General features: G+C 33.6%; 1 protein-coding gene across 2 annotated transcripts; it reads left to right on the forward strand.

Annotated features, from left to right (window-relative positions):
• The first annotated feature begins 9389 nt into the window (after positions 1-9389).
• Positions 9390-14379, forward strand: LOC108450721 (cysteine-rich receptor-like protein kinase 2). Of its 2 annotated transcripts, XM_053027441.1 has the most exons (9): positions 9390-9976; positions 10724-10820; positions 11557-12393; positions 12529-12639; positions 12765-12904; positions 12987-13197; positions 13291-13525; positions 13617-13767; positions 13859-14379. In XM_053027441.1, the coding sequence occupies exons 3-9, from the start codon at positions 11643-11645 to the stop codon at positions 14201-14203; spliced, it is 1944 nt and encodes a 647-aa protein (XP_052883401.1). In that variant the 5' UTR covers positions 9390-9976; positions 10724-10820; positions 11557-11642; the 3' UTR covers positions 14204-14379. The 2 variants fall into 2 exon arrangements, with proteins under 2 accessions (XP_052883401.1, XP_017603959.1); XM_017748470.2 differs by lacking the exon at positions 10724-10820.
• Positions 14380-15517: the final 1138 nt, after the last annotated feature.

Here is a 15517-nt window from a genome sequence, read left to right on the forward strand (position 1 = left end):
TTTCGGGACCACAAAACCGAGTTATAAAAATAATTATTTGTTATATCCTATGCTTATTATGTGTGTACATGCATATGTGAAAGTTTCATTCTCTAATTTTACCAATTGTGTGAGAAATTATTAAATAGGGATCAATATGAGACATGGTGAAATATGATAGGCTAATGTTAAAGTGGCTTATTAATGCATGTAGGAAAATACTTGGACTTGCATGTCAAATTGCCAAATTTCCTTATAGTGGCCGCCAAGCTAGATTGATGATGGGCAATATATTTGTTTGCCTTAGATATTATAATAAGAAGTGGCATTATTTGAGATAAAATAATATTAGTAAAATAAGGTAAAGAAAACAAAGGAAGGAATATTCATCTTTCTTCTTCTTCATTGCGAAATTGAGAAAGGAAAGATTGAAAAGAGACCAAGGCATTCGGCCATAGCTATTTCAATGGAAAGGTATGCATTGTGATTTTTGTTTACTAATTGATATTGAGATTAAGTTGATAAGTGTATAGTCTAGTTAACCCATAACAAAACTCATGGATTCATTGTTAGGAGATAAGAATGGTAGTTGCCGTATGTATGGGTATATATGCACTTTGGAAAGGAGATTTTTGGTGTCATTTGAGTTCTCTCTATGAATGTATGTGCATGAGTATTCGGTCATGTTATAGATTCATGTTGAAAAATGTTTAATACTTAATGTATTATACAATTGTACTTGTGAATGAACTTGAGAATATCTAAATTTTTGGTTGGAGGTGCCGAATGTGGCCTTGGGTGAGTTTTAAAGAATAAAGGTTTAGGTGACTAGAGGTCAATGACATTCGGCCAAAGGCTTGTGTGCTAGCAAAATCGGTATAAGTGTTATTTTGATGTGTTGAATGGAGTAAGTTAGATGTCGGAACACTTAAGGATTCGGCATTTCTATGACAACCGATATACGTGTATGAGAGGCTAAGTTTAAGTAGTAAGGCCGAATAAGTTGTGATTAAGGCACTTGTGAGTTTTGGCCAAGTAATTTACAAATTAAATTAGAGTTCTTGTGATATTATCTTTGATTGTTTATAATCGAAAAAAAAATGGGAAAATTAGCAAGGGTGGTGGCCGAATGTCCAAATATAAATATATGCATGTGTGATTAGATTATTGATAGTATGGTAATTGCATAAGGCTATTAGCCGAATAGCTAAGGACATAAGGTAGCAAGATAAAAAAATTTTACCATGTCGTTCCGTATGTCATTAAATCATTAAAATGTGGATACCAATATATGAACCAAAGCGGTTGAATGAGTTAATTTATTTGTTTAAGCTCAAGATCTTAAAGGAGAGGCGTCCAACAAGGGAAATCGAAGGTCATCGAGTAGCCGACACGGAACTACCTTGCCTAACACAAGGTAAGTCATTAAGCATATATTTGGTATTGATTTAAATGATCATAATATATATGCAATTGTGTTAATGAATTGATGTGTAAATGGAAATGTATGTGTATGGAATGATGCCATCGTTGAATGTATAAAGGTGGTAAATTGCATAAAGTATTGGTCTCGGCACTAAGTGTGCGGGTATAAATGGACACGATGACAAGATTGGCACTAAGTGTGCGGGTATAAATGGACACGGTGACAAGATTGGCACTACGTGTGCGGGTTTAAATTGTACAGCACTAAGTGTGCGAATTTGATTATATAGCACTATGTGTGCGAGCTGATTTTATAGCACTAAGTGTGCGGATTCACTATATGCTCTTGCATTACAATTGGCACCGAGTGTGCGACATTATCGAGTTAATCCCGGACAGCGGATCGGGTAAGTACCTTGAGCTCATGACGAATAGGCAATATGTTCATGCTTTCGGGGTTGAGCTTGGTAAGCTTTAAATCTATGTGATGATTGCAATTGTGTGATTGTGGTGAAAATGAGTTAGTGTGTGAAAATGCCTCAAATATCTTATCGTATAAATATGAAATGTGGATGTATGACTTGGTATGAGATTGAACCGAAAGGTCCGAGGAATTATGGTATAGTTTCGATATGGATGAGTACCTAGCCTCGTTTATTGTTTCATGTTGTGATAACTTTATCAATGGGTGGTTGATGAATGCTTATGACTTCTCGAGTTATAAACTCACTCGGTGTTTTCTTGTCACCCATTTTAGGTCTCTTGGACTCGTATTGTTGCGTGCTCGGAACCGTCGTTGAAGTCATCACACCGGCTGGAAATCTTTTGGTATTGTCTTCGTTGTTGAAGAACATTTGGCATGTATAGGCTGTTATGTTTTGTTGAACTGTGGGTTGTAAACTTTAAGCCATGTGAAAATGGCCTATGTGGTCATCGAGTGGGATGCTAGAACCTATAGCCACGAGTCTTAGAAACTTTAATTTTGATAAGGTGGCCATAATTTGTGTCATGTATGATGGGTGATTAAGGCCAAGGAAAGATTCATGAAATTAGCATAGTCTACTGCAGTAACTGTTGCGGACAGCAGCAGTAAGATGAGATTGAAAAATCACTAAAAATAGTAGAAGTAGAATTAAATAGTGAATAAATTATGAAATTTAACCTTGATGAATCTATTCTTATATGGATGAAACGAAACGACCATATGAGCAGTATACTGAGAGATATTAAAGTTCTCGTGAGACAGGGCCGGAACGGTTTCTGGGTCCCTTGTCGTGACTTTGAAAATTTACTATAAATTATCCAGAAATAATTAGAAGTCATGCCTTATATTTTCAGATTCCATTTTGAGTCAAGTTTCATTAGAAATAATCGGCACCAGTATTAAAGCCCTGTACAGAGAGATATTTAAGTTGTAACGCGCGAAGGTCAGTGTGGTCGACCCCTGTAACATGGGTGACTTTAACTAATAAACTGTACCAATTAGCCTGACAAAAAATTCTATAAATAAATCCATGGATGGATATATGAGTCTAAATTCAGGGAAAATTTACGGAATCAGTTTCCGAGTTTTGGAACTCGAGATATGATTTTTAAGGCGACAGTGACGCAATTTTCTAGCCTGTCTGGAAAGGCCAAATTGGTTGGTACTTTGAGAGGATTTGGCCCGTTAACCCCTCGTGTCCGACACCGGCGACGGTCACGGGTTCGGGGTGTTACAGGTGGAGCTTCAAATTGATCCAGAATGTACAACAGAGTCTACTTCTCAAGTTAAAACAAAAACTTAGAGTAGAGTTGCTTCTTTACCACAGTCAGCACCACAATATTCTATTGCCATGAACAAACCTAGAAGAGAAATTAAACCTCCAAAAAGGTATGTCAAGGCTGATCTAGTTGCTTATGCTATAAATGTAGCTAAAGATATGGATACAAATCAAAAGCCATCTACTTATTCTTAGCCAGTTAGTTGTGAACATTCAGGAAAGTGGTTGTTTGCCATGTAATAAGAGATGAAATCGCTCCATAAGAATAGAAAATGGAACCTAGTGAAGCTTCCTAAGGTTAAAAAGGTTGTTCATTGTAAATAAGTGTACAACAGAGTCTACTTCTCAAGTTAAAACAAAAACTTAGAGTAAAGTTGCTTCTTTACCACAGTCAGCACCACAATATTCTATTGCCAAGAACAAACCTAGAAGAGAAATTAAACCTCCAAAAAGGTATGTCAAGGCTGATCTAGTTGCTTATGCTATAAATGTAGCTAAAGATATAGATACAAATCAAAAGCCATCTACTTATTCTGAGCCAGTTAGTTGTGAACATTCAAGAAAGTGGTTGTTTGTCATGCAATAAGAGATGAAATCGCTCCATAAGAATAGAAAATGGAACCTAGTGAAGCTTCCTAAAGGTAAAAAGGTTGTTCATTGTAAATAAGTGTTCAAGAAGAAAGAAATGACTCCAAGATTTAAAGAACCTAGATATAAAGCAATGCTAGTTGCAAAAGGTTACAGTTAAATTTCAGGTGTAGACTTCACAGATATGGTTTCTCTAGTTGTGAAGCATAGTTTGATTTGAGTGTTGCTTGGTATTATGGCCATGTATGATTTGGAGCTTGAGCAGTTAGATGTAAAAATAACATTCTTGAATGGAGAACTTGAGGAAGATATTTAAATGCAATAACTAGAGGGTTTTATAGTCTCAGAAAAAGAAGGCTAAGTTGGATTGCTAAAAAATCCATTTATGGCCTGAAACAGTCCCTTTATGGCTCGAAACAATCACCAAGGCAATGGTATAAGAGGTTTGATTCATTTATAACTACTTATGACTTCAAAAGAAGCAGTTTTGAAAGTTGTGTTTATTTTAAGAAAAAAACAATGATAGTTTTTTTGTATATATACTCCTTTATGTTGATGACATGTTGATAGTAGCCAAAGATAAAGAAGAGATAAGAAAGGTTAAAGCCCAACTTAGAAAAGAATTTGAGATGAAAGATTTGGGAGCAACAAAGAAGATACTTGGGATGGAGATTCTCAGAGATAGAAAAGCATATAAATTGTACCTAAGAGAGAAATGGTACATTGAGAAAGTTTTTTGTAGGTTCAATATGCAGAGTGCTAAGCCTGTTAGTACTCTATTAGCAACCCACTTTAGGCTTTCATCGGCTTTGTCTCTATAATCAGATGATGAGATTAACTACATGTCATGTGTTCCATAGTCTAGTGCAGTGGGATCTCTCATGTTTGCTATGGTTTGCTCATGTCCAAATTTATCATATGCAGTTAGTGTAGTTAGTAGATACATGGCGAATCCTGGTAAAGAACACTGGAAAACAGTTCAATGAATTTTCAAATACTTACGAGGTATTATTGTTGTTTTATTATAGTTTAGAAAAACTAGAGATGGATTCATTGGGTATGTTGATCCTGATTTTGCTGGAGACCTTGATACAAGAAGATATATCATAAGGTATGTCTTTACTATTAGGGATTACTCAATAAGTTGGAAAGTCACTTTACAAACTATAGTTGTTTTGTCTACTACTAAAGCTGAGTACATGGTGATTACTGAGGCTTGTAAAAAAGCTATTTAGGTAAACTCAGTAAAGACCTTCAAATCAATACAATTTTTTGTGACAACTTCCTTATGAAAGATCAAATGTTTCATGAGAGAATAAAGCACATTGATGTTCGATATCATTTTGTGCGTGATATTATTGCTCGTGGAGATATTTTTTTATGAACAAAGTTAGTACTCATAAAAATCCTACAGATATAATGACTAAGTCACTTCTTATAACCATGTTTGAGCATTGCTTGGACTTGGTTGGTGTTCATTATTGAAGGACACCCCTTAAGGGGTTTCATGGAAGAGGTGGAGAACTTGTTCATTGAGAGTTCGTGGTGAAGAAATTTTTTGTTGAGAATTCGTGTCAAGGTGGAGATTTTTAGAGTTAAGTGACTCAAATCCTTGTTAAAATAAAATACAGTAGTAAAATGAAATAAAAGTAAAATCCATATAGAACTATTTTTCTTTTATTTTACATTGATTAGAATAAGGTTTTCAACCTATAAATAAATGTAGGCTAAAATCCTCTTGAATCATTCGAATATGACATTAGGAAATTTTCTTCTCTTCTATCTGTGGTTTTTCCCGAAAGGGTTTTCCACGTAAAATCTATGTGCTTTATTTTTCTTTTTCCTATTGTTTTGTGATTGTTTTATACTGTCATTATCGACATTAGTTTTACAATTATCAATAGAAAAGAAAAAATGGAACTAATATTCAAGTTTAGATAAGAACAAAGATTAAACTAAGGAAAATTTGCATGTTCATGTTAATGAAACCCTGTATTGTTTGTATGCACATCCATATTGAAGGTCAATAAAATTGAGTTTCTTGTGTCGAAACCATTCCAAAAGTTTATGGTAGAGCCTGTTATTATTAGAATATAGCTAATTAAACAACCAAGACAATTTCACATGAGAATCTAATTTCGTCTAGTTTATGTATACTGCCAAAAAAGTTACTTATATGTGAAATGTTAGTTTCATGGAAATACTAAATGGTAATTGAATTTTTAAGTTTACATAGTTTAGTGTATTTCTTTGAATGTGTCATTGATTACATTATTTATTGAAAGTTTATGATTAATTCTATTTATTATTTGCAATATGAAATTTGTGTGACCCGGATCCCATTTGATCTAGCCTGAAAAGTTCGAGGTGCAACTCACTTGTTAAAGAAATAAAATAAAGAGGAAAAGTTCAGGATTTGTGGGGGTGAAGGTCTAAGGGTCGAACATCCACCACTAATCTCGATCAGGGGTGTGGGGTTAGAGCCCCTGCGGTACGAGCTTTGTCGCACAAGTTAAATCCATATAGGACTATACTTTTTATATTAGATGTTGATTAAGGAAAAAAAACAAAGGTTGTTTAACCCTTAAAAATTGTGTATTGCCGAAAACCTCATGTATTCTAATTTTTCAACATTAGTGAATTTTTCCTTCTCTGCCTGTGGTTTTTCTCGATAAGGGTTTTCCACGTAAAATATTCATGTTCTTATTTTTCTTTCTTATTACTTTACAATAATTTCTACTTACATTACCAGCATATAGTATAACACATACCAAATATCAATTCTACTCTAGCCAAATCAAATGGTTTTACTTAAGCTCATGCCAGAAAGGTGTTGGGCAAAAGGAACCAAAATATATGTACCTATTGTTATAAACATATAAAAAGTGAAGGCATCACATATTTGAAGCAACTTTTAGCTAGAGTTTTAGGTAAAGTCAGGAGTTGTTCTAAGGTCCATTTGGATATGCAATGAAAAATAAAATAATTACTTGATTACATCAGATACAATCAGTTCAAAAAGAGAAGAAAATACAATTTTAGAACCTGGAAAGGGCAACTTGTGATATTTGCCAAGCTAAAAAGCTGAACAAACAGATACAACTTTTTTTTTCTGAAAAGAAATATTACAAGTTTAAATAACACTTTGAAGTAATCTTTGACAAGGATGCCCCAACCTTCTATGCTATAGATCAACATTAGTACTGAAAGAGAACTCGACATTGTTCAACAATCTCATAGGGAGGCTATTAGAAGCATTTCTATCAACAAAGTGTTGTTGAAAATTAGCTACAAATTTGTACAACCATTTATGAATGTGCCTCATTAATAAAGTTTCCTTTGCCTGTAGATCCTTCACAAAGCAATGGAATGGATGAAATTCAAAGAAAACATTGCTATCGTTTACAAACAAAGTAATTGACAAAAGATTTTTACATAGATTAGGAACATGAAGAACATGCTTGAGATGGAGAACTCTCTTTCCAGACATAAGAGTTGAAAAACCTACATGATCAATAGGTAAACTAGCACCATTTCCCACTGTTAACTGACTAGTAATTGTATAAATTGTAGCATCAGTCAGATTGGAGATATCACTAGTTACATGATGAGTAGCTTTAGAATCTGGATACCAGACTTGTCCAGCACGAGCACGAGGACCTGCAACAACAATGTTACATTCTGATTTTGAAGGAAAGGTTGTTTGAACCTGACGCTAGGCACAACACTGAGAATATGTTGGTTGAGAATGAACGCATCCTCCACAAGACTGTGGCACTTGCCTATCATCATGAAACTGATGATAATTAGTATCTATTTGGAAACCTAACCCTGCATCTCCTGAAAAAGTCTCATCAAAACAATAGTAACACTTTTGCACCACATGACCAATGCGTCTATAGAGTTGACATTGAGGATGATTATTAGAAAACCTTTCTATTGATCCTCGTCCTCGAAAGAAACCTCTTGTACCTCTTAATTTGCCATCTCTATTAAAAACATAACTAGAATCTTTAAACTAATCAGAACCACCTTCCCTCTTTTGAACTATATTGGCTTGCATAGGAAGGTTAACCAAAAAATCAAGTTACCTGGACTAACAATCTACCAGCAACTCAACAAGGAAATCATGTGAAACACTAGTAGCAGAAGCAACTGCTCGAACTAACTCATATTCTACTAGAAGACCAGCAAGAATAATACTGACCTATTCTAGATCAAAAACACCATTACCAGCTGCGGCCAACACATCACAGATCTGCTTTATCTTGGACATGTAATCTTTAATAAACAATTGCCCCTTCTTTTAAGAGTATAGCATATGTTTTATGCTAAATAGCTTAATACTGGATCTAGTTGCAAACCTTCTCCCTATTGTTAGCCAAATATCCATACTCGTAGTAGCTCTTGTTAGATGCACAAGAACATCATCACATATAGTAGATAGTAACCATGAAGCCAAGAGTTTACCTTGTTGTTTATGAAGCAAAACTCTGGATTGTCCACAAGAACACCATCTGGACCTATTGTATACTGAGAAATATCAAAGAAAAGACCCAACACATACCTTTTCAACCCATAACCTTCAAGAATGAGCATAATCTAATGCTTCCATAAGAGAAAATTCTTTTCATTGAGCTTAACAGTATCATGTTTGAGGAACTGTTGAATATGATTGTTTAATCCACTTAAACTAGCCATACTTGGTGACACAGGGAACCTTTCTTGCATTCATGCATATGTTGATGAATGACCATTCCTAAACACTACCTCTGGAACCATGAATCCCTAATCTTCAAAGGTACGAACACCAAAAAACGAACTGGCACTGATACCATAAACAAATTAACAGTAATACCAAAAACAAAAATTGAAGAAGAAATCAGTTTACCACTTTATTGATTGAGTAAAACTTCAATAATACAAGGCTTTCATCTCATATTTCTACAATGAAATGGACTGAGCTAACAACTAACCTTAACCAACTTTAACTGCGAACAACTAACTTCAACTGACTTGACTTTCCTTGATACAAAATAATCAATCTTTAAGATTGGTTTAAAGACTTCAGCCAAAGGATAATCAATTTCCATCTTAGTGTGAGAATTGCATACAAGTTGTTTGCTTCAAACCTATAATAATTTTGGTTACTTAACTTCAAAAAATTACAAAATGGTCATCGAACTATTCGATAGTTTTCATTTAAGTAATTTGATTATTACAATCATTGTTCTATGGCCTTATTTTTTCACATCACTTGTACCAATTGAAAGCTCTCTTTCTTCTTCTCTTTTACAGTTCAGTTTTCTTCTCCTATCTCTAATATGACCGTCTGATCAACTTGGATCTAAAGTATGTCCTTTTACTTGTCGATGGGTACTGTCCCACCGTATTGATTGTTAAATTATCGCTTGGAGTTGTCTAACTATACTTTAAAAAAAATAAAATCTTGATAGCTCTGTGACTTAAATAAAAATTTTCAATTAGTTCAGTGATTATTTTATAACTTTTTAAAGTTAAGTGACTAAAACATAAACTTACTAATAATTTAATAACCTTAGATATAGTTTACCCTAAAAAATTTAAGCATTTACTCATTTTGTGTGTGTTCTTTTAATTGTTTTGAACGTTTCAAACGGATTAGTGAAGTTGGGAAGCAAATTCCTCCCCAAAACAGCCAAATTTATCATGTTAAAGTCTAAGCCTGTAAAAATTGAAAACATAAAATCACATGCTCTATATTTAATGTTTAATAAAATATTTTGATTCAATCAGGATAAATAAAATAACACTAGATTAACCTACGATTAAGAGTTTTTTTTCTTTCTTTTTTTTTAATTTGATTGATTGTGATGTGTTTAGAGTCCAAGGGTAGGAAAGAAATTGAAACACTGGGTACCGCGTTCCGATTTATTTTTCATTTTTTAATTGTTTAATTGCTGAGATTCTTAGTTTCAACGACTTCGCTCATTCTTCCTATTAACAAAGGAAGTGGCGCAGCCTTCCTTTGAAACTTTTACACAGATTTCCATTTCCATTCCTTACTTTGACTTTCTCTCCCCTTCTTTCTTCTTCAATATTTATGCAGTCCATCTCTTTGTATTGCATTTTTTCCTTTAAATCTGTTGCTTTTCTCTGTAATTCTTTTTCCGAAGGGGTTTTGTTCTTCGATTCTGCAACTCAAATCGGTCGCCTTCTGATTCCATGGCAGATAAACTAAGGTATCAATAAGATCCTTTGTTTTTTCCTTTTTCCTTTTACTTTCAACTCTGTTTAGTTTCTGGGTCTTAATTGATTTTGGAAGATAACAAGAAAAGAGAAGTGTAGGGATAAGTTGAAGTTTCTTCAGATTTTCCCTCTCTTTTTTGTTTTGTGTGATTAAAGGGGCGAAGGCAGAAAAATTTTGAAAGCTCAAAATATAATTTTACAATTCTATTAACTTAATACTTTTTCAATTTTAAGGGACTAAATCTGGAAGTTTACCAATTTTTGGGATAAAGGGCCCTGCATCTATAATTGAGCCTTATAGCTTTCATAATTTTTGTTAATTGATGCTTTAAAATTTAAAGGTTTACATATAAAACTAAAATTAAGTTTATAAGTTTTTATTTGCTTAATTTCATCAATGAAATTTTTTAGTAATTTAATGATTTACGACAGTTGATTCGAGCCTGCCGATCCAAACTCATTTTATCCAATTACTGAACCCACTGAACTTTACATACACTTCAATATAAACTTGCAATTAATACTGAAAATAATAATTTTATTTTTAAAAAACTTTAATTTCGATTTTATTTTAATATTTCATGTATAATTTACTATATCTACCCATTAAATTGTTTCGATATTTTATTAAAATTAAATGTTTCGATTCAATAATAAATCGGATTCCATTCATTTTGTTGAACTGTTAGATATATATAATAGTCGCTCCTTTAATATTAATTTCTCTAACACATGTTCAGATGTGAATCCCTGAAAGTTCCGTTTACAACTGGGTTTGAACGCCAATTCAGGACAGTGCCATTTTTGACTTTGGGTGATGGAGAACCTTTTATAAATGTTGACACGTTTTCAATCACAATCGCTTTCTTTTCTCATTTTCTACCCTCTTCCATGACTATCATCTCATACTTTTCTAGAAAAATTTAAAATAAGAGTTGAATTATTTGTTAAGATTTAAAGGTTGTTCAAAGTTAGAGAGTTTAGATAAAAATATTATATTTAAAAAATTAATTTAGATAAAAATTAAGTTTATTTAAAATATGAGATAAGTTCAGACTTTAACATTTAAGACTCATGCCCAACTTGACTCATTTTAAAATTTATAATATTTTATATTATGTTATTATTATATATTATGTAATTTATAACATATTAAAAATATAAATCTATACTAAATATATAATATTACTCTAATGTAAATATTAAAATAATATTACAATGAGTATATAAAATTTCAATAAATAAAAAATATAAAATTATTAAATATCAAAATAAAATAATATAAATTTTTTAAAAAATTAAAAATAATATGAACGAGCTTAAAATAGGATTGAGTTAATTTTTTGTAAATATGATAGATTTTAGTAAAAATTTTAAAGTCAAGCTGAATTAAGTTTGATCAAATATAAAGCATGTTAATATCATGTTTAGGCTAACCCATAAGCACCTCTATTTATAGGATACATGTACTCTAATCCAATTAATTAAATATAAAATATTGTTTTTTTTTTTTTAATATCAAGTGGGACAAGAAGATGGGAATTTACATAATCAATTTTATTATCTTTTCCAGGTTTATTGTAACTTGAACCAATTTCTTGCAACAGAAGTTGGAAATAGTTTAGCCACTCCAGAATCGGCGTTCTGGTCCAAAAGAAAATGAATAGAAGGGCTCAATATGTTTTCATGGTTCTTATGATCGGATCTATAGCATCATTCCAAGGAGTTGTAGGCGATGCAAGAGCTCAAGTACTGAACATGACATGTAGCTCTGAAAAGGAGAACAATAGAACCCTTTTTGTTCCCAATTTCATTTCTTTAATGGAAACCATCAGTGACCTTATGCGTCAATTTGGTTTCGGAACCGCGGTTTCTGGTTCAGGGCCTGATGCTAACTATGGTCTAGCTCAGTGCTATGGTGATCTATCTTTGCTTGACTGTCCATTGTGCTACGCCGAGGCACGTACGGTTCTTCCTCAATGCTATCCGTATAATGGTGGTCGAGTTTTCCTTGACGGCTGCTTCATGAGATCTGCGAATTATAGCTTCTATGACGAGTACTTGGGACCTACTGACATGGTTTTGTGCGGGAATGCAAGCCGCAAGGGATTGAACTTTCAAGCATCAGCAAGACAAGCTGTGTCACGCGCGGTGGCTTCTGCATTGGGAAACAAAGGCTATGGTAAGGCTTCGGTGGCAGTTTCGGGAACAAATGAGACGGCTCATGTTCTGGTCGATTGCTGGAGGTCATTGAACAAGAGTTCTTGCCAAGCATGTTTGGATAATGCATCGGCAGCAATGTTAAGGTGCTTGCCATGGTCAGAGGGACGGGCACTCTACACTGGCTGCTTCATGAGATACTCCAACATAGATTTCATCAATAAAGAAACTTCAAATGGAATTTCAAGAGGTAAAAGAATTTCAGCTTCTTTATCATCTTCCGCACGTTAAAATGTTAGTTAATTATATCCGAGTAGGGCTGGCAATGGGGGAAGACGTTCCCAAATTCGTAACGTGACTTGTTTTTGTATGCATGAATTTGCAGGAACCATTATTATTATAGTAATTTCTGCTGTCAGTTCCCTGGTTTTTTTAGCTGTTATTGCAGCTATTGGAGTTTATATCAGGAAGCGCAGATACATACAAAAGAAAAGAGGTAAAAAGCTTATTTACCAAATCAGATGTTTAGCTCGGTTTGTTCATGTAGTCACCTCGATCATAGGATCTGAATTCTGACATCTGCAACTTCTTTATGCTGCCTAAAATGTTTCCAAATTCCAGGTTCAAATGATGCAGAAAAGTGGGTGAAAGTACTTCGTGATAGTAACTTAAATTTCAAGCACTCTACAGTAGAGAAGGCTACAGGATCGTTCGACGAGGCGAACAAGCTTGGACAAGGAGGATTCGGGACAGTTTATAAGGTAGTTTTCCCACTGATGTTTAGTGCTCTTGTTCAGCATTTAACCGGTATGCATTGGGCGATGATTCATTTTTCATCTGTAGGGTGCTCTACCTGATGGAAGAGAGATAGCTGTCAAGAGACTTTTCTATAACAATCGACACCGAGCTGCTGATTTCTACAATGAAGTCAACATAATAAGCAGTGTGGAGCATAAAAACCTGGTGAGATTGTTGGGATGTAGTTGTTCCGGACCCGAAAGTCTTCTCATCTACGAGTTCCTCCCTAACAAGAGCCTTGATCATTTCATCTTTGGTAAACACTTAATACTTCCAATATCAATATCTATGCTTCAATTGATACCGATATATCACTAACAGTTTTTTTCCCTTTCGAAAACATAAACAGATCCAAGCAGAGGTAAAGAACTTACCTGGGAAAAGAGATACCAAATTATCATCGGGACCGTAGAAGGTTTAGTCTATCTTCATGAAAACCCCACGAACAAAATCATTCATAGGGATATAAAAGCTAGCAATATCTTGTTGGATTTAAAGTTCCGCGCCAAAATCGCTGATTTCGGGTTGGCAAGATCTTTCGAGGAAGATAAGAGCCATATCAGCACTGCCATTGCCGGAACACTGTAAGCATCATCTTCTTTCTGTTCGTTCTAGACACGATTTGCTGTTTAGCATAACCGAAGGTTTCTCATATTCTACTTTTATGATGCACAGAGGATACATGGCACCAGAATACCTAGCCAATGGTCAGTTAACGGACAAGGCCGATGTCTATAGTTTCGGAGTGCTGTTACTAGAGATCATAACCGGAAAGCAAAACAACAGAAGCAAAGACACGGATTACTCAGACAGTATAATTGCAGTTGTAAGCTTCAGACAGTTCCTCTTTCTATAATTTTCCCAGACGAAACACCACTGATTTTTTTTTTTTTTTTGTGTGTGTGTGGATCGAACAGGCATGGAATCACTTTCAATCAGGGACTGCAGAGGAGATTTATGATCCAAATATAATGTTAAATGAAAACAGCCAAAGTAGCAATACGAAGAATCAGGTTTACAGAGTATTGCATATCGCACTTCTTTGCACCCAAGAGGTTCGATCACTAAGACCCTCAATGTCGAAGGTACTACAGATGCTAACAAAGAAAGAGGAAGACCTCCCTGCACCAACGATTCCTCCTTTCATGGATGAAAAGACAATGGAATTCAACGATATGAGCGAGAACGAGTTTTATCCGCTGAATGCAGGTGGGACTGATTCAATCGCCACTGTGGCTCACAGTTCCTTTTACGCAAGATGAAGGTGGATTGGATTTTACGGTAATAATGGTGAGGGAAAAGCTTTGAAAGAATTCCATGTAGTTCCGGAAAGTAGGTGGAATGAATAGAGTTATGGTCGAAATGCAGAATGACATCAAATTATTGTATAATGTGTAAAATATGTAGACTTGAGTTTGAAAATTTTTTGTTGATCTTAGACCGGCTTTCTTTTTTTTTTTTTTAATTCGCATTTCATAGTCGGAACTCACCCCGAATCCTAATAACTGTCATCAACGAAAGCAATTCCAACACCAATTTCCACTTTCTATATCCCGATTAATATAACGATGAAAATAAGAAATCCCGCACTTTATAATTTAGCTAAATAACCTTGTTGATAACTCAAAATTCTGATTCCTCATCAATTTTTTTTTTTTTTTTTTGTTAAAATCCCTCAAACTTGTAAGAAAAAAAAGCAATTGAACTCTAATACTTAAATTAACAAAATATATCAAAAAGTTCTATGCCCTTAACTTTAACAGTCAAGGTCTCAGTTTTATTATTATTAATAATACCACGTGTTTTATCATGTGACAGAAAAATAATAAATATTAATAACATTTATAAAAATATAGAAAATTTTTAAATTTTACTAAAACTTAGAAAATTTTAAAATTATTTAAAAATTATAAAATTATGATAAAATATAGAAAAATTATTTAAAATATAGAAAGATTATAAATTTTAAGTTTTATTTTTGCCACATGTCACGTCATTATTGTGACACATGGTGTAAAATGATAAAAAATTATTAAAATTAATAAAAATCATAAAATTTATAAAATATATTACAAAATATAAGAATATAGAAAATTATTTAAAATTATAAAAATGGGTCTTAGTTTCACTTTGCTTCTCTTTTTATTTTATTTTTTCAATTTTCACTTTTGCTTTGATATTTTATTCCCTTTGCCTTTTTGAATATTGATTGTTGATTTTCTCGTACATTTCCTTTCGTTTCAAAAGCAGGAAGCTTAGACCAAGGTTTGAGATTGGTTGAGGTGAAGGTTACAGAGGTCTCTGAATGACAGATAGGTGTGAGGAGCTGTGTTGGCATTGGTTGAAAATGGTGAGTGGATTTGTGGGTGTTGGTCCAGGCGAGGTTGAGTAGGTTTGTGCCTAAATATCAAGTGGTGATAGTTTGTAACATCTCTATCACCTCTAATTGCGAAGTTATAAAATTTTTTTACGAGGGTCGGAATTAAATTGTAATTTTTACAATAGTAAAAATATAATTTTATTATTTTAGTAGTTTATATCTTTATAATTTTTAAAAGTTTAAATCAAATTTTTAT

This window comes from Gossypium arboreum, chromosome 5 (assembly GCF_025698485.1).
Source record: "Gossypium arboreum isolate Shixiya-1 chromosome 5, ASM2569848v2, whole genome shotgun sequence".
Lineage (NCBI taxonomy): Eukaryota > Viridiplantae > Streptophyta > Magnoliopsida > Malvales > Malvaceae > Gossypium > Gossypium arboreum.